General features: G+C 39.2%; 1 protein-coding gene across 2 annotated transcripts in view; it reads left to right on the forward strand.

Moving 5' to 3' along the window:
- tubgcp2 (tubulin, gamma complex associated protein 2) overlaps nt 1-27127 on the forward strand; it is a 44550-nt gene that overhangs the window by 1385 nt on the left and 16038 nt on the right. For both annotated transcript variants that reach the window (XM_052041621.1, XM_052041620.1), the window contains exons 2-13: nt 4419-4577; nt 5073-5201; nt 8675-8851; nt 9164-9323; nt 10294-10501; nt 14370-14569; nt 14944-15133; nt 15934-16079; nt 18420-18600; nt 20689-20869; nt 23244-23416; nt 26789-26917. In XM_052041621.1, coding sequence (XP_051897581.1) covers nt 4428-4577; nt 5073-5201; nt 8675-8851; nt 9164-9323; nt 10294-10501; nt 14370-14569; nt 14944-15133; nt 15934-16079; nt 18420-18600; nt 20689-20869; nt 23244-23416; nt 26789-26917 — 2024 coding nt within the window. In that variant the 5' untranslated portion in view covers nt 4419-4427. The remainder of the gene's footprint in view (nt 1-4418; nt 4578-5072; nt 5202-8674; nt 8852-9163; nt 9324-10293; nt 10502-14369; nt 14570-14943; nt 15134-15933; nt 16080-18419; nt 18601-20688; nt 20870-23243; nt 23417-26788; nt 26918-27127) is intronic.

Raw genomic sequence — 27127 nt, forward strand, 5'->3', positions numbered from 1 at the left:
GTTTGTTGCCTCCCTGGTGCCAGGTTCTGCAATATCTCGGATTGAGTTCTCAATCCTCTCTGGAGGGAGGGTGAGCAGCTAGATGTCGTGGTCCATGTAGGGACCAATGACGTGGATAGGAAGGAGGAGGAGGTCCTGCAAAGAGTTTAGAGAATTAGGTGCAAAGTTGAAGGACAGGACCTCCAAGGTTGCAATCTCAGGATTGATACCTGTGCCACTAGCTAGTGAGGCTAGAAATAGGAAGATAATGCAGCTAAATACATGGCTAAGGAGATGGTGCAGGAGGGAGGGCTTCATGTTTCTGGACAATTGGGCTTCCTTCCAGGGAAGGTGGGACCTGTTCCGACAGGACAGTTTGCACCTGAACTGGAGGGGGACTAACATATTTGCAGATAGGTAGGTTTGCTAGTGCTGCTCTGGGGGGTTTAAACTAGATATGCAGGGGGAGGGGAACCAGAGTGTTAGAGCAAATAGTGAGGTGGAGGAGGATAAAGGTCATGCAAGGACTGCAGGTATAGACAGAAATCAAAGGTTTGTATGTGATAGAAATGTTCTCAGGTGCATCTATTTCAATGCAAGGAGTATTGTAGGTAAGGCAGATGAGCTTAGGGTGTGGATTGGCACGTGGGATTACGACATTATTGCTATTAGTGAGACTTGGTTGCAGGAGAGGCAGGACTGGCAGCTTAATGTTCTGGGGTTCTGTTGTTTCAGATGTGATAGAGGGGAAGGGATGAAAGGGGGAGGAGTGGCATTACTGGTCAGGGAACATATCACAGCTGCATAGACAGGACAGCCCTGACGACTCGTTTATGGATGCCGTATGGGTGGAGCTGAGGAACAGGAAAGGTGTGGCCACACTAATAGGGTTGTATTATAGACCACCCAATAGTCAGAGAGAATTGGACGAACAAATCTCTTGAGATAGCAGACCAATGTAAGAAACAGAAAGTTGTAATAGTAGGGGATTTTAACTTTCCACGTATTGACTGGGACTCCCACACTGTGAAAGGGCTGGATGGCTTGGAATTTGTCAAGTGTGTTCAGGAAGGTTTTCTAAATCAGTATATAGAGGTACCAACGAGAGAGAATGCAATACTTGATCTCCTATTAGGGAACCAGACAGGTCAGGTGACAAGTATGTGTAGGTGAGCATTTTGGGTCCAGTGACCATAATGACATTAGTTTCAAGTTAATTATGGATAAGGATAGGTCTGGTCCTCGAGTTGAGGTTCTAAATTGGAGAAAGGCCAATTTTGTGGCAATGAGAAAGGATCTAGGAAGAGTGGATTGGGATAAGTTGTTTTCTGGCAAGGATGTGTTCAGTAAGTGGAAGGCATTCAAAGGTGAAATTTTGAGAGTGCAGAGTTTGCATGTTCCTGCCATGATTAAAGACGAAGTTAACAGGCATAGGGAATCTTGGTTTTCGAGGGATATTGGTGATCTGATTAAGAAAAAGAGGTGTACAGCAGGTACAGGCAACTAGGAACAAATGAGGTACTTGAAGAGTATAGAAAATGTAAGAAAATACGAAAAAAGGAAATCAGGAAGGCAAAAAGAAGACATGAGGTTGCTTTGGCAGATAATGTGAAGGTAACCCCGAAGTATATGAAGAGTAAAAGGATAGTAAGGGACAAAATTGGTCTCCTAGAAGATCAGAGTGGTCGTCTATGTGTGGAGCCTCAGGAGGTGGGGGAGATCTTGAACAGTTTTATTGCATCAGTATTTACTCAGGAAGCTGGCATAGTGTATATAGAAGGAAGGGAAACGAGCAGTAGGGTCATGGAACATATAGAGATTAAAGAGGAGGAGGTGCTTGCTTCCTTACAACGAATAAAGGTAGATAAAACCCCTGGGCATGATAAGATATTTCCTTGGACCTTGAGAGAGACTAGTGTAGAAATTGCAGGGGATCTGGCAGATGTGTTTAAAATGTCCTTAGCCACAGGTGTGGTGCCAGAGGACTGGAGGGCAGCTCATGTTGTTCCATTGTTTAAAAAAGACTCTTAAAAGTAAACCAGGTAATTACAGGCCAGTGAGCCTGACATCAGTAGTAGGTAAATTATTGGAAGGTGTTCTGAGAGATCAGATACAGAAGTATTTGGACAGCCAAGGGCTGATTAAGGGTAGTCAGCATGGCTTTGTGTGTGGTAGATTATGTTTAACGAATCTTGTAGAGTTTTTTTTGAGGAGGTTACCAAGAAAGTAGATGAAGGAAAGGCTGTGGATGTTGTCTACATGGACTTTAGTAAGGCCTTTGACAAGGTCCCACATGGGAGGTTAGTTCAGACACTAGGTATCCATGGAAAGGTTGTAAACTGGATTTGAAATTGGCTGTGTGGGAGAAGACAGACAGTGGTAGTGGATGATTGTTTCTCAGACTGGAGGCCTGTGACTAGTGGTGTGCCTCAGGGATCTGTGCTGGGACCATTGTTGTTTGTTGTCTATATCAATGATCTAGATGATAATGTGGTAAATTGGATCAGCAAGTTTTCTGATGACACTAAGATTGGAGGTGTAGTGGACAGCGAGGAAGGCTTTCAAAGCTTGCAGAGGGATTGGGACCATCTGGAAAAATGGGCCAGAAAATGGCAGATGGAATTTAATGCAGACAAGTGTGAGATGTTGCATTTTGGAAGGACAAATCAAGGTAGGACATACACAGTAAATGGTAGGGCACTGAGGAGTGTGGAGGAACAAAGGGATCTGGGAGTTCAGATACATAATTCCCTGAAAGTGACGTCGCAGGTAGACGGTTGTAAAGAAGGCTTTTGGCATCCTGGCATTCTTAAATCAAAGTATTGAGTATAGGGGTTGGGATGTTATGGTGAGGTTGTATAAAACATTGGTGAGGCCAAATTTGGAGTATTGTGTGCTGTTCTGGTCACCCAACTATAGGAAGGATATCAGTAAGATTGAAAGAGTGCAGAGAAGATTTACTAGAATGTTGCCAGGTCTTCAGGAGTTGAGTTACAGGGAAAGATTGAACAGGTTAGGACTTTATTCCTTGGAGCGTAGAAGAATGAGGGGAGATTTGATGGAGGTTTACAAAATTGAGGGGTATAGACAGAGTTAATGTGAGTAGGCTCTATCCACCTAGTTTAGGAGAAATAAGTACGAGAGGACATGGCTTTAGGGTGAAAGGGAAAAAGTTTAGGGGGAACTTCTTCACTCAGAGTGGTGGGAGTGTGGAACAGGCTGCCATCTGATGTGGTAAATGCAGGCTCACTCTTTAAGTGTTAAGAATAAATTGGATAGATACATGGATGGAAGAGGTCTGGAGAGTTGTGGACTGGGTGCAGGTCAGTGGAACTAGCAGAATAAAGTTTCGGCACAGACTAGAAGGGCCAAATGGCCTGTTTTCTGTGCTTTAGTGTTCTATGGAATAGGATAGAGTGGATTGGGAATGTTTAGTTCCAGCTTAGTGAACATTTTTAGATGCTGTAATTTCCTTTCCGCAATTGTCACCAGTAATATTTTTCTTTATTCTCTAAACCATTGTTTTACTTTTCTGCTACTGAACAACTTGTGTAAATTCAAGTTGAAAAATTTTATGCTGGTCATGTGATATGGAGGTGAAAGAAACAGAAAATGCTGGAAGTACTTAGCAAGTTGGACAGCATCTGTGAAGAGAGAAATAGTTTAATCTTTCAGGTCTGAGACCCTTCATCAGAACTGGCTCTGCCTTTTTCTATTAGTATAGTCTGACTTGTTGGGCATGTCCCTCGGGCTTGCTATTAACGATGTATAATACAGACAACCATTATCTAACAGCTATGTTAACATTTGATCTTGCCCTAGCTAATATTCCCTTTGTTCTACCCAGTTTCTCTGCTACTGAAAACTAACTTATTTTCATTTTCCTAGCTCTGATGAAGGGTCTTGGACTTAAAGCATGAGCTGTTTCTTTATCTGCAGGTGCTGCCTGACCTGAGCATTTCCAGCACTTTCTGCTTTCATTTAAGACTTCCATCTGCATTTTTTTTAAATGTTCATGTGTTGTGATTAGGTCTGATTTAGTTTCATGTTATGGATTTAAGTCTGCGAAAAGTCCTCCATAAGCTGTCCATTTTTCTTTGATTCTTATCAGAAAGTCTAGACACTTTGAAGTAATTTTCTGTCAAAATTCACCCATCTCGAATAACCCACATAAAACAAGTTAAAGGAGAGCTGCTCTTAAACTGCCAACTTGAAATAAAAGATTTGGAGCACTGCAATTTATTTAAATCATTAAATCTGCTGCTCCTAAGTTTATTTTTATTTAGACAACTTTGAGGCAACATGAATTGCCTTCATGAGTGCAGGGCCGCTGAATAGTGAATTTGGATGTATTGAAAAGTGTGATCTTGTTGTTGTGGTTGGAATTATTTTAACCTTTCACTAAATTTTTCAGCACATTTGCGTCTTTTCACTCACAGGAAAAAATCATGAGTGAATTCCGAATCCATCACGATGTTAACGAACTGCTCAGTTTGCTTCGGGTTCGTGGTGGTGATGGAGCTGAAGTGTACATTGACCTCCTTCAAAAAAATAGAACTCCATATGTCACAACTACTGTATCATCCCACAGTGCAAAGGTAATGCATTGAGCATGGATCCTGACATGCCCATTATACTCTCTAGTAATTTTATTTACTGTTTTCAAAATACATTATAGCTAAAGTCTCTAATGCACTGCCTAAAGCTTGGCAAAAGCAGACTTGATAATAACTTTTCACAAGGTGGGTTGGATGAAGGGGGGATAACTTAGAGAACTGAAGGGGAAAGGAGAAGAGAAGTAAATGGAGGGTTCTTTCAAAGTGCTAGCAAAAGTATGATGGGCCAACTGGTCGTCTCCTGTGCTGTATAAGTCCCAATTCTGTGATGGGTGATGAAATCTTATGTTAACGTGTCCTGCTGAGTACTTATGAGGATGGTGGGATGGGGTGAAAGGGGATACTGTTTTCAGCTAAGGCCAGTGTTGATAGTGGTTGGAGAGAAGGCTGCAGAAATGACTGAGGGAGAGTGAGCAGAGTACACGGCTTTGCATACACTGCATTAAAAACTAAAATTTTATTTGTTATACTTACCAGGTAAAAATTACTGAGTTCTCTAGAACACCAGAGGAATTTCTCAGGAAATATGATGAACTGAAATCGATAAACATTCGGAATGTGGATCCATTGGTTTATCTGTTATCAAAACTTACTGAAGATAAAGAGGTGAGTTTTAAAGTACATTATCAGTTTTTTTGAGACATTATACCATCCTAAAAGATTGGCAGATTGTTGTAAAATTATTGTGCTTCTAACAGTGGAATTTAATTTTGGAAAGTCCAAATGAAATTTATTCTCTGACCACAAAGTATTTCTTCTGGGTAAATGCAAGTTGAAATTTGTAGAACTCGTATAAGTTTTCAAAATGCCCAGTGCAATGGATGCTAGAAATGGGAAATAATAACAGAAGACTCTGAAAGCAGTGAGTAGTTACTTGCCATCCTCACCAGTGCTGTTGACCTTATTCCATATAGATATATATATATGTATAAAACAATTGACGATTTGTGTAGATGACATTTCATTTTAACATATTCAGTTTTCTTGAGATGGCAATCATTTCTTGTCTGTAACACATAGGAGTGGAATTAGGCCATTTGGCTCATCGATTCTGCTCTGCCATTTGATCAAGGCTGATTTATTTTTCCTTCTTAACCCCATTTTCCTGCCTGTAACCTTTGACATCCTTACTAATCAGGAACCTATCAACCTCTGCTTTAAATATACCCAATGACTTGGCCTCCACAGCTGTCTGTGGCAATGAATTCCACAGATTCACCACCCTCTGGCTAAACAAATTCCTCCTCATTTCTGTTCTAGAGGAATGTCCTTTTATTCTGAGGCTGTGCCCTCTAGTCCTAGACTCTCACTACTGGAAACATCCTCTCCACATCCACTCTATGCAGGCCTTTCAACGTTCAGTAGGTTTCAATGGTATCCCCTCTCATCCTTCTGAACTCCAGTGAGTACAGACCCAGAGCCATCAAAAGTTCCTTACACATTAATCCTTTCATCCCCGGAATCGTTCTCGTAAACCTCCTCTGGATCCTGTCCAACGTTAGCACATCCTTCCTTAGATATGGGACCCAAGACTGTTAATGATACTCCAAATGTGGTCTGACCAATGCCTTATAAACCCTCAGCATTACATCCTTGCTTTTATATTCTCGTCCTTTGGAAATGAATGTTAACATTGCATTTGCCTTCCTTACTATTGACTCAAGCTGCGAGTTAACCTTTAGGGAATCCTGCCCTAGGATTCCCAAGTCCCTTTGCACCTTCGATTTCTGAATTTGCTCCCCATTTAGAAAATAGTCTATGCCTTTATTCCTTCTACCGAAGTGCATGACCGTACACTTCCCTACACTGTATTCCATCTGCCACATCTTTGCCCATTCTCCCAACCTGTCCAAGTCCTTCTGCAGACACCCTGCTTCCTCAACACTACCTGCCCCTCTGCCTATCTTTGTATTATCCGCAAACTTGGCCACAAAGCCATCTGTTCCATCATCCAGATCATTTAAACAAAAACATGAAAAGTAGCGGACCCAACACCGCCCCCTGCGGAACACCACTAGTCACTGGCAGCCAACCAGAAAAGGCCCCCTTTATTTCCACTCGTTGCCGTCTGCCAGTCAGCCAATCGTCTATCCGTGCTGATACCCTTCCTGTAATACCATGGGCTCCTATCTTGTTTAGCAGCCGTATGTGTGGCACCTTGTCAAAGGCCTTCTGAAAATCCAAGTAAACAATATCCACAGACTCTCCTTTATCTATCCTGCCTGTTACTTCCTCAAAGAATTCCAACAAGTTTGTCAGGCAAGATTTCCCCTTCAGGAAACCATTGCTGACTTAGGCCTATCTTATTATGTGCTTCCAAGTACCCCAAAACCTCATACTTGTCCAGTCTGCCAAAAAATTACCAGTCCTGTTTGCTTCTAATTCTGACCCAGAATTGCACAGCAAGGTAAGATTAAATCTTTTCACGTCCTGTTTTACAACTATTTTCTCTCCTCCTTAGGCCTTCTGCCTGCTTTCTCTAATCAAGGAGGGTAATGTTGAAGTGACTGCCCCTAGACCTGTTCTAATGCTGCCCTGAAGCAGCAGTTAAAAGTTGCATGAGTGGAGGGGCTTAAAATGACCTGGCCTTCCTTTGGACGACGTAATCAGTTAAGACCCTGTCCTGGAGAAGTTGCAGCAGTGCAGACTTGGATCTCACTACTGCTTGGCACAGTGTGTCAGATCATGAGTGTTCTGCATTACCCAAAATAGTCTTGAGTTTTGATACTGCTATGTGTACAAGATTACTTATTTTAAAGGAAGAGTGAATTTGGGAATGTAGTCTAATCTGTGCATTGGTGCTGCAGAAACTGAACTACAGCACGTTAAGTAAATACAGGTTTTGTGAATCAGTACTACAGAATTTTAAGCAAAGAAAGGGATACCTGTTCAAGTTATTTTCCTTGGTTAGAATCAAGCAAATTATCAATATGCTGTGTTGACTGGTTTATCCCAGTCATTTAAAATTTTAGTTTTTCCACAAATCTATAAAGAAACTTTTTTTTATAAACTCTAGATTTTAATTAATTCCATGTAAGTTGTGTACTTGGCCAGATTTCTTCTAGTTTTGGCATCTATTTGCACAGATCCATGTAATGGGTTTGATGAGGCAAGTATGAAGTTTTATTTCCCAGATCAGCCTTTCTCAATTTGTTCCCTGATGAGCAAGGCCCTGCCACAGAGAATTGCTTTGCCAGCATGTGTGTGGGCCAGAATAAGAAACACTCAGCTCCATGGCCAGCTAAGCCACATTCCCAGTGTGTTGCTGGCTGTCAAGGATAGTGAATGTGGTCAGAAACACTTTTAAAGAGTTTACTTCTTGATTTTCAATTGTTTAAGAAAAATTTTAAAATTCAGTACAAATTAAAAACATTTTACTAAAGTTAATTCAAGAAATGTAAATAAACTAATACTTTACAATAAAAACAGAAAATACTGGAAATACTCAGCAAGTTTGTTATTATTTTCGATTTCCAGCATTTGCAATTTTTTTTGATTTTCTGGCACTTAACTCTTCTCCCCCACAGGAGTTCCTCTGGGTTTAAATGTGTGGCACTTGTACAGATAATGGATAGGAAACGTTCAGAAGGTTATGGGCCAAACGCAGGCAAACAGAACTAGCTTAGATTAGAATCTTGGTCGACATGGACCAGTTGGGCCGAAGGGCCTGTTTCTGCTGTATGACTCTATCCCTGGCATAGATTCGATGTGCAGCTTTCCCAGGATAGCTGTTTTGCAGTGGGTTTATGCTCTGCCCCTAAACTGCACTGGGAAATGCAGCTGGGAAAATTGCAACAAGTTCAGAATTCTGTGCTTCTGCAGGTGTCCCATGCTTCATGACGCCTATGGGATAGAAGCTGGTGTTTCCCAGCAAGTTCCAGTTCATGGGTGGGGTTGGAAGCATGAGGAGCTTTAGGTGAAAAGTGATAGAGATATCAGAACTTCAGCTTTGTAAAGATTATAAGGCCAAATTGTCTTCCATGGTGTTAGTTGATAATTACGTGTGAAATTGAGTTTAAATATTTTTGATATTTAAATACTGCAAATTTAAAGGCAAATTAACATCCATTTTATGATAGACCCTGCAGTACTTGCAACAGAATGCAAAGGACAGAGCAGAACACTCTACCAATGCCTTAGCTAGCAGTGCTGCAACATTCAATGTCCCTTCAACCACTGCCAAGCTCTCGCTGCAGGAACTTGAAGAACTCCGAAAGCAGCTGGGTAGTGTCACTACCAGCTCAAATGCGCAACAGGTAAGAGAATGAACTTCAGTTACTTTAGTGTATTTGTACCTTTTGTAGGATCTTTCATGGCACTGTAAAGATGCAAAAGAACTAGATCATTGAGATGTGATGAATTTGTGCTAGTTTTGTGCACATGTAATTTTATTCAAACATAATTAATATTGTGCTTTCTCCACTGTAGATTGCTGAGTATTGTCAATTGTGGATGCTTACGATGTTCTATGGTTATGTTAAGTGCTGTACATAATCACTTACCTGGTTAGTGTTGTACTTTGATAAATTGGATCATATATTAAGTACTTTGTAAATTTTAATTTCTAGCCACTTGAAGTAGTTCGAAAACTCCTTCGTGACAAACACAGCAAAAAAAATCCGGGGCTGATTATCCCTCATTTCCCAGCATGGGTATATGAGAGGCCAGCGCTTTTGGGGGACTTCATAAACAGCTCCAGTCCCATCACTGAAACTGTAGTTTCTATCGGTAGGTAGACTGAATGCGATTCAAATTCCACTCAATGTCAAACTTGAAGATAGAATTATTTTTATATACTGTCCTTATTCTTAGTTTAATAAACACCACTTATTTAATTTGGAAATATTAATGCAATGAAGGAAAATCGTATGAACTTGGTATAATTTTGCAGTGAAATACTGCATGTGAAGGGATGTGCACCTTTGGTTAATTTTAATTGTAGGAAGCCTGCAAGAACTCCATAATTGTTGCACTCCACCTCACTAAAGTCCTGTAACAACATCAGTTCGCAAAAAAAAAGAATTTTTCTTATTTGTTTCCTCCAGCAAAAGTGATGCAAGAGTTAATTCTTTGGTTTGGGTGTTAATATTCATTAACTACACACAGGGTGTCAGCCTTTGTTATGATGAGTGCTGGCAAGAAAACATTCTGGGATGCACTTCCCACTGTTTGATTAAAGCTCTGCCTTCCTGTCAATCCAAGGGTCAGGGCGGAGTCATATCTTACTTGATTTTTATTCTTGGTTTAACATCTCCCTAATCAACACTTTATTTGACTATTAAAATTTAAAAAGGATTGTAAGTAATGTGAAGATGTGTGCTGTTCCTATCCTGACTTAACATTACTCAGTTTCTGAGATGTGTCAACTCCAGATTGAAACATGCCCTACTTGGGCAGAGCTTTAATCTGCTGAACTAATTCCCGTGTGCTCTGTCTAACTGACTGAGCATTGCCTACCTAAATGTAATAACTGGTTTTCTAAATTTGGAAAATACTTTGCTGAATTTCACTTATGTCTAATACTCTAGAAATCCATTCCCCTTTATGGTTTATCCTGGGTTCATTTATACAGGTCAACTGTTTTTAACATGCAACTTGTAGAAAATTTTGGTACCAGATCTTTTGGAGCAAACTATTATGACTATCAAAACTCAGCACATTATATTTGTTTCAATGTCAAACCCCTCTTTTCCATCAGGAACTGTACCTCTTGCTACACAAGAACAAATGATAGTTGAAGACCTGCTGTACATTTTGATTGGAGTAGATGGAAGGTATATCACAGCCCAACCATTGATGGGAAGGCACAGCCGCTGCTTTACAGTTGACCCCACACTGGACATGTCTGTCAAGGAACTTGTGAATAGGATCCTTCCAATAGCAGCAAGCTATTCCTCTGTTACCAGGTGAGTAAACTTTACAGGTTTTAAGAACCTAATGTTTAGAGATGTTATTGATCCTGAAGCAGATGCGCAGAGTCGGGCCATGGTGCACTGTAGACCAGGTATTCTCAGGAGTCAGTAGTTCCAGGGTGAAGACTGAGCCATGTCATGAACCAGCAACAAAAGAAACATACTGAGCATGATTCAGTGTTAAAAACTATTTTATTAATCACTACTTATGATAATACGTAAAATAAAAGTAAAAATGTTAGTATGTTAGAATTCAAAAATATTAAACCTTGAACATTAACTCCAAAACTAAACTCTTCGTGTGTGTGTGTGTGTGTGTGTGTGTGTGACAAAGTCCCAAACTCCACGTTCAGGAATGGTTCTTAAAGTTCGGTTCCGCAAGCCATAAGGTGAAACATGAGTAAGGGCTTCTTCAACAACCACCGTTGTCAGAAGATAAGACGTAGATGTAGAAAAACAGAGAGTAAATACGAAATCCAAATGTTCCACGATGGAACCCAAACGACACTCCAGTGTTTACTCAGTAGTGACTTCCTCACCCCGAAAAGCATCCGAATCGTGGTCGTCCACACACAAATACCTGTTTCCTTCTACAGGTCAGCAACAAAGTGAACTCCACCGGATTACTTCCAACTTCCATACATGGATTTCAGTGGCAGACACAGTTATAGTTTCTCATCCATCGATAGAGAAAACTAGCAGGCTGGTGTCTCTCCTGACTTCTTCAACAACATCATTACGTCCTTTATCTTCTATTGACATAAGCACGCCACACACACAAATACACACACACACACACACTCTATCTTAAAGGGACATTCACTGAGTCCGTAACAGCCACCAAAAATCCATTGGTTAGTCTTAGTACGTCTAGTCCCTTCCACCTCTCTACCTGTCCTGTTAGATCAGTTGGCGTTTCAGCCTTCGACTGTATGCTCCTCCTTCAGTCACTATTGGCTTGGGGCTCTAGCCCCACCCTGTACTGATTTGGTCCAGACCATCACCCACGGCCATGCACACTTTCTTCTGGACTCTCATCATTCACTGTAAGGCTAATCATATTCTTTGAGCACAGTGGTCTCTGTGTGGCAGAAATTTCCTCAATTTAGTGCTCAGCTCTTCTCCAGTTATTATCTCCCAATGGTTTTGGTAACATTTTGGAGTGGCTACGTTATTCAGATTCGCCCCATTCCAGATCCACCAAGATTGGGGCACAGGTGTGTGAACACTGAGCATGCACATTGTAGACTGAGGCCACAGGCACGACCATGTGCAGAAGACCCATAGAATTTTATAACATTGAATGGGAATCTTAGAAGTAAAATAGTTATACAGCACAGAAACAGGCCCTTCAGCCCAACTTGTCCATGCCAACTAAGGTGCCTACCTGAGCTAGTCCCATTTGCCTGTGTTTGGCCCATATCCTTCTAAACCTTTCCTGGCTGTACCTGTCCATAGAACCATGGAACACCACAGAAAACAGGCCATTTGGCCCTTTTAGTCTGTGCCGAAACTTTATTCCGCTAGTCCTATTTACCTGCACCCAGTCCATAACCCTCCAGACCTCTCTCGTCCATGTATCTATCTAATTTATTCTTAAAACTTAAGAGTGTCTTTTAAACGTTGTAATCGTACCCGCCTCTGCCACTTTCTCTGGCAGCTAGTTCCATATTCCACCATCCTCTGAATGAAAATCTTGCCCTTCAGGTCCCCATAAAATCTTTCTATGTTCTGTTTATGCCTGCGTAAGAACCTATACTTCCCTATCCTGGGAAAAAGACAGTGACCTTCTGCCTTATCTATGCCCCTCATGATTTTATAAACCTCTAAGATCATGCCTCAGCCTTCTTCGCTCCAGGGAAAACAGTCCCAGCCTATCCTGTCTCTGCTTTATAACGTAAGCCCTCCAGTCCTGGGAACATCATTGTGAATCTTTGCTGCACCCACTCTAGCTTAACCACATCCTTCCTATAGCTGGGTGACCAGAACTGTACTCCATACAGTTTCAACAATGTCTTGTACAGCTGTAACATGACATCCTAACTCTTGTACTCTGATGATAAGCATGCCATATGATGCCTTCACCACCCTGCCTACCTGTGTCACCACTTTCAGGGAACTATGTACTTGTAACCCTGGGTCTCTTTGTTCAACAACACTCCCCAGGGCCCTGCCACTCACTGCAAGTCCTGCTCTGGTTTAACTTCCCAAAATGCATCACTGCTTTTGTCTGAGTTAAACTCCATCTGCCATTCCTTTGCCCACTTTCCCAGTTGACCCAGATCCCGTTATGAACTTAGACAACCTTCTTCACTGTCCATTACACCACCAATTTTGATGTCATCCACAAACTTATTGATCATGCCACCTACATTCTCATCCAAATCATTAATATACATGACAAACAGCAATGGACCCAGCACCGATCCCTGTGGCACACCACTGTCACTGTCCAATCTGAAAAAACAACCCTCCACCGTCACCCTCTGGCTCCTTCCACCAAGCTGTATTTGTATCCAGTTGGCTTGCTCACCCTGGATCCCATGTGATCTAATTTTTTGGACCAGTCTTCCATGTGGGGCCTCATCAGAAGCCTTGCTAAATTCAGTGTAGACAATGTCTACTGCCCTGCCCTCATCAATTCCCTTGGTCATCACTTCAAACTAAAAAAACTCAATCTAATATCTGAGACATGATTTCCCACACACAAGGCAGTACTGACTGTCCCTAATTAGTCCTTTTTCAAGTGCAGATAGACCCTGTCTCTCAGAATCCCCTCCCGTAACTTCCCACCATTGAAGTAAGGCTCACCAGCTTGTAGTTCCCTGGCTTGTCTTTGCAGCCTTTCTTAAATTAAGGCACAACATTAGCCACCCTCTAGCCTTCTGATGCCTTGCCCATGGCTAAAGAAGATACAAAAATCAATGCCATGTCCTCAGCAATTTCTTCCCTTGCTTCCCACAAGGATGCACTTGGTCAGGTCCTAGGGTTTTATCTACTTTTGTGCCTCAAGACCACCAAAACTATCTATTTCTTAATTTTAATGTGTTTCAGGACATCATTATTCACTTCCCTGAATTCCTAAATTTCCGTGACCTTCTCTGTGGTAAATACAGACGAGAAACATTAATGCCTTGCTCATCTCCCCTGGCTCCACACACAGATGACCATACTGATCCTTCAGGGGACCTACTCTCTTCCTAGTTACCCTTTTGCTCTTAATATAGAATCTCTTAGAATCTTCCTTTACCTTATCTGCCAAGGATATCTCATGTCCCCCTTTTTCCCTCCTGTTTTCCTTAAGTTACTCCTACATCCCTTATTCCTGAAAGAATTTGCTTGATCCCAGGTGCCTATAACTGATACAAGGCTCCTTTTTCCTGATCAGAGCCTCATTATATCTCGTCAATCAGGATTCCCTGATCTTGCCAGCGACATGTTGGCCCTGAACTTTCCCTATCTCACCTTTAAAAGCCTCCCACTCACCAGGTATCCCTTTACCAGCAAAAGCCTCTCCCAATCAACCTTTACAAGCTCCTATCTAATGCCATCAAAATTAGCCCTGCACCAATTTAGGACTTTAACTTGTGGACCAATCATCTTTTTCCATAACTATTTTAAAACTAATAGAATTAAGGTTGCCTATTCCAAAGTGCTCTGTAACTGACACGTCAGCCACTTGGCCAGCCTCATTTCCCAAGAGGATATCCATTATTGCTCCCTCTCTCTATCCCCCTCGTACTCTAGCCTGACCAAGGGAATGCGGTAAAATGGACAGTGAGCTCATGATTTTAAAAAAGATAGAGTGAGCACAAATGTTTGGTTTCCAGCTTTGAAAATTCTGTTTTGAATGTTGTTGCAGGTTCATTGAAGATAAGTCATCATTTGAACATGGTCAGGTAAACCATGCTTTAGCTGCAGCAATGCGGACACTTGTGAAGGAGTACATGATCCTTGTAACACAACTGGAACACTTGCAGAGACAAGGACTGCTATCATTGCAGAAACTTTGGTTTTATGTTCAACCAACCATTAGAACAATGGAAATTCTGGCATCAATAGGTATTATTTTATGTTATACATGTATTTTTTTAAAAATACTTTGTTTATTTGTAATTGCCATGTAAAGGCAAGCTTCAGAAGTTTTGAAATGAAACAAAGGACATAGTTTACCTATGCATGATAGGCCACTTTTTTTCAACAAAGCAGCAAATACAAGTAGCAATTGTTCATGCCAATTAAAACATTCATCATTGGAAAGAATTTTTGCAGAATGCTTGGGAGAATAATCCTTCTTTGAAATATAGAAGCATTTAGTAGCTTTCCGCTTAGTATCCATGGTCAACGGGAATTTTTATTTGCTGGTAACTGCAGTAAGTATTTTCTGCAAAATCCAAATAGAAACTGATTGTTATCTATCTTGTGTTCTGTACCAGCTACCTCTGTGGAGAAAGGAGAATGTATGGGAGGATCAACACTAAGTGTGCTCCATGACAGAACCTTTAACTACACAGGAGACAATCAGGCACAGGAATTGTGTCTCTACCTAACTAAAGCAGCAAGTGTTCCTTACTTTGAAATTTTAGAAAAGTGGATCTACAGGGGAATTATACAAGATCCTTACAGGTATAAGATTATTATTGGAAATCCTCAGTCCCTCCAGAGCTGCAGTACTAAAGGGTGGCATCTTGGTCATCAAATCCATGCTGGCTCCTTGTAGAGCAATCTATTCAGTCCCATTCTCTGCCCTTCCTTTTGTGCAGCAAAAGTCTTCCCCCACCCAGCCTCTATCCAATTCCCTTTAGAAAGTACTGATTGACTCTGTTTCCATCACTGCATTGCAGCCTTTCCTCGTATCCCCTTGAATCTTTTGTGCAAGATCTTGATCCCAGTTACTTGAACTGTCTGCTAATGGGAACGGCTTCCCTCGATTTGATCTGCCAAGACTTGTTGTGATCTTGTATATCTCTAGCAAATCTTCTTGCAACACTCTTTACTCCAAGAATATTAATCCCAGTTTCTCTAGTCTAACTTTAGCACTAAAATGCCCATTCCCAGAGCATTCTAGTAAATACATCAATGCTATTTGAGCAGTTGAGTACTGACACCTTTATTCTTCCCCATCTTTACTCAGTCTTGCATTAACTCTGTTCTGCAGTTCAAGAAATCGTTCTTCTCCAACTTCAATCTTTGAATTGACCAAGAATCCTTAGTTATGTGATTAGAAGAATAGGGAGATTTTTTTTTAGCAGGGAACCAATGGGTAAGACTGTTCATAAAATGCAGGTAGTTTCTATCATTAGTGGGGAAGATGATGCTGTCTGTAGAAAAATAAATCGACCTGTTTTGCTTGTAGTATTTTAATTTGTTGAACTAACTGTATTTTGCATCATAAAATTAAACAAATTGATCTTTGTAATGGGCAGCGAGTTCATGGTAGAGGAGCATGAACTTAAAAAAGAGAAGATTCAGGAGGATTACAATGATAAGTACTGGGATCAGAGGTACACAATCATCCAGCACCGAATCCCTTCGTTTCTGCAGAAGTTGGCTGATAAAATACTTAGTACAGGTAACATAATGCTTTTTGACTCTTCATTATTTCTGTGTCTTTTGTGTTGCTTCACCACTCTAAATATAAGTCTTCCTTTATTGTTGAAGTGAATTAATTTGTCTTTAGTATTAAAATACTTCTTAGTTCAAACAGAAACACTGCAATAAAAGTATATCCATTTAACTGCTGTCAGACAAGTTTGTTGTGGTTTCGTCATGATTGTGTCCTGAATGTTAATTTGCTACATTCAGGATAAATTTGCCTGAGGATACTTGCACTCATCAAATGTCCTTTTATGTACGGCTACAAAGCACAGCAGAGGAGCTTAATTAAGTTCTACTGAGCAAAAATGTAATAAAATGAAGTAGGCGTGTGTGGGGAGGGGAGTTGTGAGAATGAATAAACCCACCCTGTGAATGGAGAACTGAAAACTAAAGGTCTTGGTATAAAGAGCTTCCATATGATCTTGCTTCAGAGGAAGATTTTCTGGGTGGGAGTTTATACAACAGAAGTTTAATATTACTTAAATGTTGCTTTAGTCATTAATTCTTAGCAAGGACGAACCAACATGGTGACCAGAAGGACTAAATAGTTCCATGTTTTGTCTGAAGAACTGAGCAAGCATATTACTTGGGAAAAGAAATCTTAGGGTCTAGCTTTATCTTTGAGTTTAGTTCCACTTAATAAAACATTCAGTAAACAAGGAAGGAAGATTTATGTCATACCTGTGTTATTAAAAGCTGATAGAATCTCCAAGGAAATGAAATTTTAGTATATCCATCCGTGATGTAAATGTAAGTCTTCATGATTTCCACTACAGTAAGGAAAAGATTTCCCTGCTTTTCTTGCCCTGACAAGACTTACTAATGCAACAGCAAACTTGTATTATTTGTTGCTCATTTTTATTGATCCCATATAAAATTTGTATTGACTTACAAGTTTATTGACTTATAAATGACAAGCAGAAGTTTCTGCTCTGTTGCACTGTTTTTGTACATATCAGCCAAAGCAGTTCAAAATAACATTGGGTTTTAAGTACAAATTGTTTTAAAATGCAAATTGTGGTTCTACAATTAGTTCACAGAACACCTTGCTTTGATTCCAGGTCCAAATAATCACTCAGGAGTTCCACTAATAGTACTTGTTTACAGATCTTCAAGGAGGTTCCAAAAGTTAAGGTTTTCTACATGAAGAAAGACTTATTGACACCATTCAAATCTTTTGAATCTTAACAATTTGGTTTGATGACTATGTCAATATAACTAGCAAATTATTCTATGCAGGATTTTAGAGACAGATTTGTAATGGAAAGTGAGTTCTTGGTGGAAGAGCATGAATTTAAAAAGGAGAAAATTCAGGAGGATTACAATGACAAGTACAGGTATAAGCAATACACTATCATCCAGCATAGAATCACTTCATTGATTTTGAAATATGTTTACTTGGGTAGTGGACAAGACTGATTAAAATGCTTATTTTTTTGATTAAGTTGATTTTTCAGCCCTGTTCATCGAATTGCAAAAAGTTACACTTTTTAAAACCAATTCTTCAAAAAGAATTTGCATTCTACTACACGCTCCAGTTGCACTAGTTCAGTGGCAGATTTTGCATCTGGCAGTTTATAAGTGAATTCAAGCTGAAACTTGGGGGGAATTCTTAAAAGTAGTGGAACTGTGGGCAGAATTTGCATCTGGATTACCAATTGCTCCCAAAGCAGAAACTCTGTTCAAACATTTGTTCTACTGAGTTTGTTTTGTAATTCCAGGTATATATCATTTAATAGATTTTAAAGAAAACTTACCTTAAAATTTCCTATAACAAAGATTAAACAATTACACTTGCCCATAAAATGTTGGAGCTTTAAATTAGATGTAACAGGAATAATATTACTATTAAAGATGTTTGCAATTCAGTAATGCAACAAATAGCACGTCTTTCCGTGGAAAATTTGCTGAAATTTAAGTAATTTTCTTCAAGGACATCTTGTAAGAGATTCCCTGTCTCTCAGCAAGAGTATGTGTTAGCACACAGTCAATACATTTTGCTTAACTGATCAGATAGAAAATTACTGATGAAGGATATGCAATTTTTTTGATGGTTGGAGGAGCCCCGAAGTGGAAAATCTCAGTTACTTTGACCTTTCTTTCCTTCTTTCAAGCATGGACCAAGAATTACATAGTTTTTGTTTTAATTTGACCTGATCATGTTTTAATTAGTCATTTTCTCTCTCACTTAATATTTTTCCAGCCCAGTTTGGAGAATAGTCCAGGGTGTAGTCACTGGTCTATAGGAGAAAAGGAAGTGCTTTATTTTGACCATCACTATGAAGATAAAGAACTTTGTTCTTTTTATATGCAGGAAAATATCTTAATGTTGTTAGAGAATGTGGGCGTGATGTGACATGTCCTGATGCCAAGGAAGTGATCTATACTCTGAAGGAACGAGCATATGTGGAACAAATTGAAAAATCCTACAACTATGCCAGCAAGGTCCTATTAGACTTCTTAATGAAGGAAAAAGAACTCCTGGCACGACTCAGGTACAAAGTCTTAAATGGTTTATTGAAAAAGGAAATGTTTTCTTCTGTTTATTGCCTACAGTAACTGAGTTGTTACAAAATAGCTCTTAATTTCCTTGTTTGCTTTAATGGTACTATTTTGTACAGTGTGCAATCCAGTAGATTACACAGCCAATAATCCCATGGGAAAATTTTCTGAAATGCCAAGCAATTTATCATATTACATTTATTTCCGCAAATGGAATTACTTGTACCTTTTCAGAGTTTCCTGTTAGAATCTATTTGTATCAGTAGTATCTCTCCATTTAACCCCATTGAAGGTTTTGCAAATTATGAACATTCATTTACTCAAATAAGTAGTCACATCTTGCAGTTCCTTCACTGGGGGAAAAAGAAACATTTCACCAGACTATCTTTAGGCATAAAACTGTCTGTTGTTCACTAAAGTCAAAGGTGCACACTTAAAGTGTCTGCTCTTTGGTTTAATGTACAAGGTAAAATGAGAACTTTTCCAAAATCTAGGTCAAACTGTTGCAATAGAAGTAAACCTTGCTGTCGTGTATTTAGTTCCACGTCACAATTAATTGAATTTAAGTTTTTAAACCAACTTTAATTTTCAGATTTATAATTAGCTCTCCATCAAACATTGGAAAGCCGGAAGCATCCATGTGAATGTTAATCCTACTGTGATGAAATGACTTTCAGGAAAGCTTTTTGTCATCACTACTTTCCAAATCCCTGGGACTTGCATCCAGTATGTAGTTGATGCTTTTTGTTACCATAATCCATGTGTGCTAATTTATTATCAGTGTAAAGAGTTCTTTTTCAAAATAAAAGGTATTAATACCAACAAGTAATCCCCTTGAAACTTTAGTCATAAGTAAGTAGGAAATTCTGCAATTTTTTTTCCACTTGCGCAAAAGTTGACTATTTTAGTGAAATCCTTTAATGACATTAAAAAAAAATGATTTTTTTGTCCACTATTGCTGACAGCCTTTGTCAATCTTAGCAATCCTTAACTGTTAGTTGAATGTACCAAATGCAAGTTACAGTATGTGTTTTAATAACAATGCAAAGAATAATATTGATGTGCCATTGAAGCTTTTTTAGCATTGGAAATCCTCCACTGATAAAAGCTTGTTCTCCTAATCTGAAGTGTGGTTAGCAGGGCAGGCTCTTTGTCAACTGTGGTTTAAGACCATAAGTAGTACAAACAGAAGTAGACCATTCAACCCCTTGAGCTTGCTCTGCTGATTCAATATCTCTCAAGTTCATCTTCATGCCCTTTTCTCCATAACCCTTGCTGATTACAAATGTATTTGTTACTGAGTCTTTAGTTGTGACAAAATGTTAGGATTGGTGAAATCCATCATTGTAGTGGTGCAAACAGTTAGAATAAAGTAACGTTAACCCCCTCCTCCCCTCTAAAGATTTAATGTGGTGGTCTGAAAACTGTTTTGAAAGAAACCATTTCCTCAATGGAATAATACTGTTGTAAGTACAGCATATTGTAGTAGGGTTTTATTAGAGTTCTAGGAAGGGAAGACAATGCATTAAGTCAAATCTTCACTGTATTTTGTGCACAAATTAAAGGGCAAATCTTTGGGGGAGCTCAGGTAAGGTTAATTTACTGTCTGTTGATATATATACACACACACACAATTAATACAACATTTAAAAGCACCAAGTTTTAAACATGTTTCTGTAGTATTAGTCTAGATTTGAGAGAAGAAATTTGTTTGCGTGACTTCATTTGGGCAGACAGGTACTCTGTCACAACTGAATTTAGCAGTGTGATTGTTATTGCCCATTCTGTTATCATGTGTAATCTGTTTGGAACATCTTTTAATTGTAAACTGTTGTCTGGTTGAGACAAAATATTATTGCCTAAGATTTTTTAATGCAAGTTAATTGGAATGCATATTGTCAAAAGCTGTATTTCATTACTTGTTGTGTGCTAACAAAATAAGGCTGGTTAAATTGTTTCCATGTGTATTTTAAGTCATCCTTAGACAAACTTTATGGTTGTTAATTATCCTGTTCTGTACTATAAAACCGGCATATGGTTCTTCAATAAAATGTTTGCTGTGTTGATGATTATTTCTCCAGGTCAATAAAACATTACTTCCTGATGGATCAGGGAGATTTCTTTGTCCATTTTATGGACCTTACAGAAGAAGAGCTGAAGAAGTCAGTGGATGACATCATTACCACCAGATTGGAAGCTCTTCTGGAGCTAGCACTGCGAATGAGCACAGCCAATACTGACCCTTTTAAAGATGATTTGAAGGTATATCAGAACAGGACTGACAGAACCTTGGTAATGAAAATTGGTGGTGTTGTGGATAGTGAGGAATGTTGTCAAAGGACATGGCGGTATAGATCGTTGGGAATTTGGGCAGTGAAATGATAAAAGGAGTTTAATACAGCCGAGTGTGAGATTTTGCATTTTGGGAGCTCAAACGGAAGAGGAAAGTATACAGTAAATGACAGGACCGAGGAGCATTGATATACAGAGGGATCTTCAGGTGCAAATCCATAGCTCCCTGAAAATGACAACACAAGTAGATAGGATGGTAAAGATGCTGTATGACATGCTTGCCTTCATCGCATTAAGTAAAAAGTTGGAAAGTCATGTTGCAGCCTTTATAAAACTTCAGTTAGGCCTCTGAGTATTGTGTGCAGTTCCGGTCGCCAAACTATAAGAAGGATGTGGAGGCTTTTGAGAGGATGCAGAAGAGGTTCAGTAGAATGTTACCTGGATTGGAGTGTATTTGCTATAAGGAGAGGTTGGACAAATTCAGATTGTTTTTTCCTCTGGAGTGTCAGAGGCTGAGCAGTGACTTGATAGAAGTACAGGCAGTCCCCGGGTGACGCAAGTGCTCTGTTCCTAAGAACTGTCCATAAGCCAATTTCTCTAAGTCAGAAGCATCTGTTTTCTATAGTAACCCATATTGCCTCGCTCTGCAAACACTCACTATGATACTTGCATTTAATCATCACCCTTACACTATCCATAATTAAAATAATGGAATGTATACTGTATCCAGTCATTAATGAATACCATGAAACATTTTATAGTTGTTATTATAGCTTGAAAGATGCTAAAAATGTATAGGAGAATTTGTGTAAAGTTGGGTTTCGGTCACAGGTCATTCATAACCCAGGGAGCCCCTGTACATAAAACTGAGAAGTGTGGATAGGGGAGAATGTCAGTCTTTTTCCCAGGGTGGAAAGGTCATACTAGCATAGGATGAAGGTAAGAGGCAGTCCTTTCACAGGTTTTTGATCCAAAATGTCAACAATCCTTTCTCTCCCCTCCACTGCCCCCCCCCCCCCCCCCCCCAACACAGGTGTTGAACTTTTAAAGGAGATGTGCAAGGGAATTTTGTTTTTGCACAGAGCGGTGGGTGCCTGGAACATGCTGCCAGGGAAAGTGGTGAAAGTGGATATGATAGTGACGTTTAAGAGGCATTTAGACAGGGCCATGAACAGGCAGGGAATGGAGGGATATGGCACATGTGCAGTCGAATGGGATTGGTTTACATTGGCATCATGGTCAGCGCAGACATTGTGGGCTGAAGGGTCTGTTTCTGTGGTGTACTGTTCAATGTAACTCCTGAAGATGTTATAGGAAAATGTTCAATTGTCTTGACTTCAGAAAACTGCCATAATTATATTCTATAGATGAACAGGATAGTACAGTTTCTTTACAAAAATATTAGTGACTGCTCACAGAGGAAGATCTCCAATGGAATGGGGATAGCAGTCACAACTGCTTTGTAGCTCAGAAGCCCATATATTGGAACTAAAATCTGTGTTAGCAAGGAATTGTACGCCAAGCCTTTTCTTAACCTGCCTGTAACCTGGTTAATGCCCCATCTCCACCCACCCAACACGAAACTAAAGCATAACATTTTAGTGCTGGAACTCGCGTGTTTTCCAAAGGCACTCATTGGTTGATAGTGTATGACTATGAAAATGAGTTAGTTACAATTACATTGTTCATTGACGTCTGTAAAAATGCTTTGCGTCTGGCTCAGTCTCCAACAAGAAACCTAGAGTGTCATTGTGCAAGCCACTCATGGGATTGGAGTGGTTAATTTGTGTTTCTGACTCAAGTCCGTGTCAAATTAAACATATCAAGGTTATGCACTAGTAGCTGTGAAGATTGGATAGTACTGTTAGTGTAGGGAATCCATTGAAATTTGCCAGCTTGAAATTGTTGCTGTACCTAGGGGAGAAAACATGATTTGCTGAATATTTTTTTTAACTGACTGTAATTACTGAAAGTTGGGTTTCACGTGGAGCTACCATTTAATTTTGTAAACAATTTGAACAGGAATCAAATGCAGTTTGGGTGATCACTTTGTAGAACACCTAGGCCCAGTCTGCAGGAGTGACACTGGGCTCCCTACTGCCTACCACTTGAATTCTCTATCCCACTCCCACTCGTATGTCTGCCTACATATGAGATTTATTATGCATGTGCAGCATTGCCAAGTATTTGATCATTCAGTTGTCTTGCATGTGTTGAAACTGTGTTCACATTTTACGTTAGTATGTAGTTGTATTATTCAAAATCCTAAATGATTCACTATTGGTCTTGAGTTAATGATGCCAGTTTGGATCTGGTAAATGAAACTTATGACTTTATTCTTCAGATTAATCTTATGCCGCATGACCTCATCACTCAACTCCTGCGGGTACTTGCTATTGAAACCAAACAGGAAAAGGCCATCATCAATGCAGATCCGACTGAGATTGCTCTCAGTGGCCTGGAAGCTTTCTCCTTTGATTATGTTGTGAAATGGCCACTGTCGTTGATCATAAACAGGTGAGTGGCTTTGCCTAACTACACTGCAATGTGCAAACCTATCACCAAAGTCTTGCTGTTTAGCTAATTCTTTTGGCTAAGCCACGAACAGTGCCTGTTTGTGGATTTCTGGTGTTGTTGGAAACATTGGTGTTTAATTAGAACACAACTTGATTTCCTGAATTTCACTGCAGCTTCAGCAAAGAAATGCTACTTGCCAGTTAGTGAACAGTGTCTGTTTGACACACTTTTATTTATCACATGCAAGTGTCACTGGCAATGTCAGTATTTCTTGCCCGATTAATTACCCTTTAGAAACTGGTGGTGAGCCCATCCCTTGAACTGCTGCAGTCCCTCTGGTGAAGGCACTCCAAGACTGGTGTTGAGTTCAAGAATTTAGACGCAATGACAATGAATGAACAGCGATACATTTCCAAGTCAGGATGGTCTTACCAGTGTGCTTGCCGTGACTCTAAAGTTAAAGGTTCAAGACAGACTATAGACTTGAGTAAAATCTAGACTGATAACTCCTGCAAATCTAAGAAAATGCTGCACAATTAATTCCGATGCAGAATTAAACATCATCCCCATCTGCTTAGTCAATAGGACAAAAGATCCCGTAGAACAGTCGAAATGAAAGTTTAGAATTTTTCTGGTATACTGGCTAATATTTCCTCCTCAATAACCACCACAAAAACCAAATGACTAGCTGACAATTAACTTAGTTTTTGTGATATGGCTCTGTACACAGATCACACACAACAGTTCATTGCACCTCCCAGGAAATCTACTGGTTATAAACTTGGTGCATCTTGATGATCTGATGAGAAACTCTAGTTTCTTTCTTATTATTTACTGCTGGGAAGCAGTATGCCTAAATGGAAGACGAAATTGAAATCTAATAACGTTTTTAAAATCTGAAATTGGTCAAAATAGTTAAGACAATGTTAACGGTTATTTTAAGTTTCATATAATATTCATGAGTAGCTTAGAGTTTACAGAAAGTTTCAGTTTGAAGACAAAACTGGATGTCACCCTTACAAGTATAGGGGCTTAGGATAGATCCAACGTTTTGGAAAGGAACGTGTTGGACATAAGTTTCAGTCCTCCTTTAGTTATCTTGCTTTGCTTAATTGTGTAGAGGTTGCAAGCATCATTTTCACATTTGTGCAAACAGACTTTAAATTCCATCGATCAAAATGTTTGTTCTGCAAACTCCTTTGTTCTCTTTGACTGTAGGTAATCCATTCAACTTTGGATATTTAGTCCTGATTGCAGTAACCACTCACTGAAACATAAATGGAATTTCTATTACATTTTTTGTCTGTTTAGTGATAGAAATTTCATCAGCTGAACCAGATTTACACAAATGAATATGACCAAACAGAATAGTTCTTATTTTAAACTTTAATATTAGATGTGTACTATACAAATCAAGGAATAATTGACTTCACGTAGTTTTGGAAAATCCACTTAAAGAATCTACAACCTAAGAGATTCTTTTTGGATAGATTGTGGGACCTTCATGTGTAAGCAGAGTTCTGAAGCAGCTCCTTATGGTTAAGAAACCCCACAGTACAAACCACAAGGAAACTGTCCAATCCATTCCTTTCTGAAGGTTTACAACCTTAATCCTTTGATTTTGGAGTCTTCCATTGATTGTGGAAGAAATAAAATATAAGTTTGTTCCTAATGTCAGCCCATGGGAAGGCAGGTGGATGCTATCTGTAAAGTTAATTGATTTAATATTTAAAAGGATAGTGCTTCTGACTATTTAGTCTTATCTGAGCAGCAGTTTGAGTTTTTTTTAAGGAAATGGAGATATTTATATTTGGTTAGCAGATTTAAAGAATTCTGATCATGAAGTAACATAGAGGCTAGTCAGAAAGTTCTCATGGCAGTGGTATTTAGATTTTTATTAACATCTTAATCACTGTTTTTGAACAACTATGACATCAGTGGAAAAGATTCACAGACTGTTGCCAGGATTTTCTTTTGACCACAGCCCATTACACTGTAACATTTCAGCTTTCTGACTGATTTATAGGCAGGATCTGTCACCCGGCTCACAGGAACTCATATGCCAGTAATCTGCTGTCTGGCAGGAAATTCACTTGGCAGATACTCAGTAGAAATATAAAATCTACCTGGGAAACTTGGCAGTAAATGCTCACCTGGAACTGAATCTCTTATTTAATAAAACTTGTGTACAATGCATTTCACAGATTTTTATTTTTATAGGAATTTAGATTTTTTTATTTAAAAATGCTTTGACTGCCTTAACAATATCAATGTTGAATCTACAGCGGTACTAAAAGTGGACAATCACAGCAGTGATTGGAAAATTGATTAGAAAGAGGGAATGCATGTGTGGTGCCTTTCCTTAAAGTACTTGAAATATTCAGTTATTTTAAAGTGCTATAATAGTTATGGACACAATGTATTTTTCATTCATTTCTGGTCAGAACCAGAGAATATTAGATGTTCTCTCCATGACTGAATGAATGTTTGGAAAGTATTTAAGCTATCAAATCAAAATGATGAATCTACTTTCATGAAACATAACTGTTAACAAGTTCTCTGCTCCAATCTGGCCTTGTGTGTTGTAAGTTTCCTCCTGTCAAAGTTGTTTTGTACATTGGGCTTCAGTGACTTGTGAAGGACAAACTAATGAAGAAGAATGTGGCATGGCATTATGTGCTGTAAGTACATGACAGCTCACTCATTCTTTGAATCCAGTTGAGCACATGCCTTCAGATCTTCTCTCATCAATGTATGTATGTTCACTGTTGACTTTGTTATTGCTCTGCTGCTGCTTTAATCAAGCAGCTGAATAAAACAATGTAGGTATGGTATCAATGGATCTCTCAAAAGGAGAACTTCCAAACTCCCATTTCTTATTTCATTGGGTGGTGGAATAGTGGTTTGCATCAAATGTAGTTTATATGTTCAAGAAATGAAGAAATCAAGTGTAATTTTAAAATGGTAAAGCAGCTATAAATATAAAATTTCAAGTAGTTTTAAAAACTTAAATTTTTAACTTCAAATTCAGATTCCATCACAATAAATGTTGAAGAGTTATTATGACCTATTAACACCCCAAATTATTTCCTCCATCTCAGGTTAAAATGCTAAGTGTGGCAAATACTAGACAGAATGAATAAAAATAACTAAACCTTTTTTACACTTGATTCTGATGGGCTGTGTGTTTTGTTTGGAATGCAAACTACTGCAAAGAGAAATTATATATTTGTAATGCAATGCAATAGGCACACTGTAAACCTACGCAAAGGAGGCATTATGTAATTGCAATGCATGTTGCCAATAAAGATCTTATTTCAAGTTCTAGAGTTGCATTTCTGTGAGCTCACTATTCATTTTTTTTTCCAATAGGAAAGCATTGACCAGGTATCAAATGCTCTTCAGACATATGTTTTACTGTAAACATGTGGATCGGCAGCTGTGCAACGTGTGGATCAGTAATAAAGTTGCAAAACAGTATTCATTACACTCTGCTAAATGGTAAGGATGATTATTTGAGACAATATTTTCATTGCATTTAAGAAGTCTATCGTGCATTCTCAACATTCATCGCATTTATAGCACTGTTTGGTACAGTGTATCTTCAAGAATTATGAACCTGTCTCTGGGTTTGCCAGTTCAGATCATTTTGAATTTGCTGTAGAGTCTGTTTTCTGTCAGTTGAACATTATAGATAAGAAGTATTCCTTA

This window comes from Pristis pectinata, chromosome 30 (genome assembly GCF_009764475.1).
Source record: "Pristis pectinata isolate sPriPec2 chromosome 30, sPriPec2.1.pri, whole genome shotgun sequence".
Lineage (NCBI taxonomy): Eukaryota > Metazoa > Chordata > Chondrichthyes > Rhinopristiformes > Pristidae > Pristis > Pristis pectinata.